General features: G+C 49.8%; 1 protein-coding gene across 2 annotated transcripts; it reads right to left on the bottom strand.

The window, feature by feature from the left end:
• Positions 1 to 980: 980 nt before the first annotated feature.
• On the bottom strand, positions 981 to 3,517 carry LOC128698350 (putative leucine-rich repeat-containing protein DDB_G0290503). Of its 2 annotated transcripts, none has more exons than XM_070104486.1 (2): positions 3,081 to 3,517; positions 981 to 2,738 (listed from the first exon to the last, which is right to left on the bottom strand). In XM_070104486.1, the coding sequence occupies exons 1-2, from the start codon at positions 3,487 to 3,489 to the stop codon at positions 1,417 to 1,419; spliced, it is 1,731 nt and encodes a 576-aa protein (XP_069960587.1). In that variant the 5' UTR covers positions 3,490 to 3,517; the 3' UTR covers positions 981 to 1,416. The 2 variants fall into 2 exon arrangements, with proteins under 2 accessions (XP_069960587.1, XP_053646528.2); XM_053790553.2 differs by having other exon boundaries at positions 981 to 3,110; positions 3,141 to 3,517.
• Positions 3,518 to 3,754: the final 237 nt, after the last annotated feature.

Below are 3,754 nucleotides of genomic sequence, written 5' to 3'. Positions count from 1 at the left end.
ATCTAATTCTATTGTAAGAGCGAGGGTTATTGTACATTAAAGTAGTGGTAACGTTAAGATAAGTCGAGCATGGATGAGTCCTGGAGGGTGACCTTTGAAGTTGTCGTAGTTACTGGACCATAGTGGATGATAGCCTTATTACAACGCTGAAGTCTGCCAGCTCAGACTAAGCTGACAGACTTCAGCAGTGTCAGTCTGAGCTGACAGACTTCAGCCGTGCCAGTCTGAGCTGACAGACTTCAGCAGTGTCAGTCTGAGCTGACAGACTTCAGCCGTGCCAGTCTGAGCTGACAGACTTCAGCAGTGCCAGTCTGAGCTGACAGACTTCAGCAGTGTCAGTCTGAGCTGACAGACTTCAGCCGTGCCAGTCTGAGCTGACAGACTTCAGCAGTGCCAGTCTGACCTGACAGACTTCAGCAGTGCCAGTCTGAGCTGACAGACTTCAGCAGTGCCAGTCTGAGCTGACAGACTTCAGCAGTGTCAGTCTGACCTGACAGACTTCAGCAGTGCCAGTCTGACCTGACAGACTTCAGCAGTGCCAGTCTGAGCTGACAGACTTCAGCAGTGCCAGTCTGACCTGACAGACTTCAGCAGTGCCAGTCTGAGCTGACAGACTTCAGCAGTGCCAGTCTGACCTGACAGACTTCAGCAGTGCCAGTCTGAGCTGACAGACTTCAGCAGTGTCAGTCTGACCTGACAGACTTCAGCAGTGCCAGTCTGAGCTGACAGACTTCAGCAGTGCCAGTCTGACCTGACAGACTTCAGCAGTGCCAGTCTGACCTGACAGACTTCAGCAGTGTCAGTCTGACCTGACAGACTTCAGCAGTGCCAGTCTGAGCTGACAGACTTCAGCAGTGCCAGTCTGAGCTGACAGACTTCAGCAGTGCCAGTCTGAGCTGACAGACTTCAGCGCTGTAATAAGGCTATCATCAAGGATATAATCAGTCCCTGGGTTCAGTCCGCTTACTTTAATAAATAAATAAAAAAAAAGTTACTTATCCAAAGCGGTAAACCCGTAGGTCAGCACAGGGTTAAGACTCGACCCTCCGTCGTGAATGTGTGGACCGTTGTTCCACACACTCTGGAACAGCGGTCCACACACTCTGGAACAGCGGTCCACACACACTCTGGAACAGTGGTCCACACACTCTGGAACAGCGGTCCACACACTCTGGAACAGCGGTCCACACACACTCTGGAACAGCGGTCCACACACACTCTGGAACAGCGGTCCACACACTCTGGAACAGCGGTCCACACACTCTGGAACAGCGGTCCACACACTCTGGAACAGCGGTCCACACACACTCTGGAACAGCGATCCACACACACTCTGGAACAGCGATCCACACACACTCTGGAACAGCAGTCCACACACACTCTGGAACAGCAGTCCACACACTCTGGAACAACCGATCAGTGAGGTGAAGACTTAAGATAATCATTCCGATTAAGTGCGCGACGATACTTCAAGTTTATATGTTCATACTGCTGCTGACACTCGCTATGTTCTTGCCGAGTGTCAGCTACTGACAGCCTCGTAGCTTCCACCTTTCTGGTAAGGAACTCAATTTCCTCATCTTTCTGAGTAAGTGTTGTATGTAGTCTGTCAAGTTCTCTTTCTCTCTCCTCAGTCAGCGACTGGTAACGCTTCAATTGGCTGTTCAAATCAATGGCTTCTTGCTTGAACTTCGAGGATCCCTGAAGCCATTTGTGTTCTCGCACGCGATGGTCATCGAGTAATTCGTTCTTTTCATTGTACCTTTCTTCCAGGATCTGAAGCCGCTGTAGATGCTCCTCCACCTCGCCAACTTTCTCATCTAACATCGCCTGTAGGTTGTCCAGGCTAACCTCCCTTATATAATTATCATGACGAAGTGATTCGTATTTTCTGGAAGCCTTGTCGTAGACTTTGCGTTCCTTCTTGTGTTCCTTGGCAAGTGAGTTATATCGGTGAAGAGCTTGGCGGCGAGACTCGGCCAGTTTAAACCCTTCCTTCTTGCCTTCTTTTACGATACGTCGAAGGTTTTCAAGTTCATTTTTAAGTTCGTTATGAGCACCTCGGAGCGTCTCATACTGACTGTGCTTCTCGCCCAATTTATTTTCCAAATCTTTAACTTGTTCCAACATTTCGCCATTCAAACTCCGGTGTTTGTTACGCTGTTCTACCCTGTTGTTGTTCCGACGGAGTTTTTTTTCGTAGTGCTTTCTAAGTGCCTTCCTCTCTTTGCTTACCTTTCTGAACGACTTGACAAGATCTTTATGAGCTTTGACCTGTCGTTCAAGCTCTTCCTGCAAAATATTGTGTTTGTGTACAACCTGGTTACGAGCCTGGACTTGATCATACGTTTTCTGGTCCCATTCCTTCACTTTAGCATTGGCTTTGCCATGCTCGCGCTTGAGGCTCCTATGGGTGTTTTGTAAAGCTTCCAGCTCAAGAGCTTTAGCATCAGCAAGATCTCTCAGCTCCTCAGTTTTGCTGTGTTCCTTTTGAAAGAGCACACCGACCTCGGGTATAACAAGAGAGCACTCCTGATGGAGATGCTCCATCTCCTTGTAGACTTCCCTGGAGTGATGTTCCTGTCGCCTGGACTCTTCAAGAAGGACCTGCAAATTCTGCAGCTGATCCTTGAGAGCGCCATGACTGAGCTCAACACTGTCTTGTCGAGGATGAGCGAGGTCCTTATCATCGTGCTGTCGAAGGTGACCTCCCTGAACACCGTGCTGTCGAAGGTGACCTCCCTGAACACCGTACTGTCGAAGGTGACCTCCCTGAGCACCAAGCTCTCCAAGACCTCCCTGAACACCGTGCTGTCGAAGGTGACCTCCCTCAGCACCTAGCTCTCCAAGACCTCCCTGAACACCGTGCTGTCGAAGGTGACCTCCCTGAGCACCTAGCTCTCCAAGACCTCCCTGAACACCGTGCTGTCGAAGGTGACCTCCCTCAGCACCTAGCTTTCCAAGACCTCCCTGAACACCGTGCTGTCGAAGGTGACCTCCCTGAGCACCTAGCTCTCCAAGACCTCCCTGAACACCGTACTGTCGAAGGTGACCTCCCTCAGCACCTAGCTTTCCAAGACCTCCCTGAACACCGTGCTGTCGAAGGTGACCTCCCTGAACACCGTGCTGTCGAAGGTGACCTCCCTGAGCACCTAGCTCTCCAAGACCTCCCTGAACACCGTGCTGTCGAAGGTGACCTCCCAGAGCACCTAGCTCTCCAAGAAGACGACCTCCGTCAGCACTGTCTTCACGAGTTGCTTCTACGTCAGGACCCTCGTCCTGACGCTTCAGGACGACTGCCTGGAGACCATCCAGGTACTGGTGTTGGAGGTCAATTTGAGCTCTTGGGCTCTGGTCCTTGCCTCCAACAAGGACACCACGAGGTCCTTGGCCACGAGACCGTCCTTGACGACCTCTCTTACCACTCTCCACTACTGTTACGACCCGTAATAGTAAAATACAACAAATAAAAATTATATTGAAATTCATTATTTCCAGCGATGCATTTAAGAGAGAATAAAAACATCGGCTTCACTGAGTGAAGCTAAACACAGATGATGTTTCGCCACTATATAGAACACACAGCATAAAAACATCGGCTTCACTGAGTGAAGCTAAACACGGATGATGTTTCGCCACTATATAGAACACACAGCATAAAAACATCAGCTTCACTGAGTGAAGCTAAACACGGATGATGTTTCGCCACTATATAGAACACACAGTATAAAAACATCAGCTTCACTGAGTGAAG

Source organism: Cherax quadricarinatus, chromosome 92 (genome assembly GCF_038502225.1).
Source record: "Cherax quadricarinatus isolate ZL_2023a chromosome 92, ASM3850222v1, whole genome shotgun sequence".
In the NCBI taxonomy this organism is placed as follows: Eukaryota; Metazoa; Arthropoda; class Malacostraca; order Decapoda; family Parastacidae; genus Cherax; species Cherax quadricarinatus.
The sequence above is the reverse complement of the archived record's forward strand: the minus strand, read 5'-3'. Positions and strand labels throughout refer to the sequence as shown.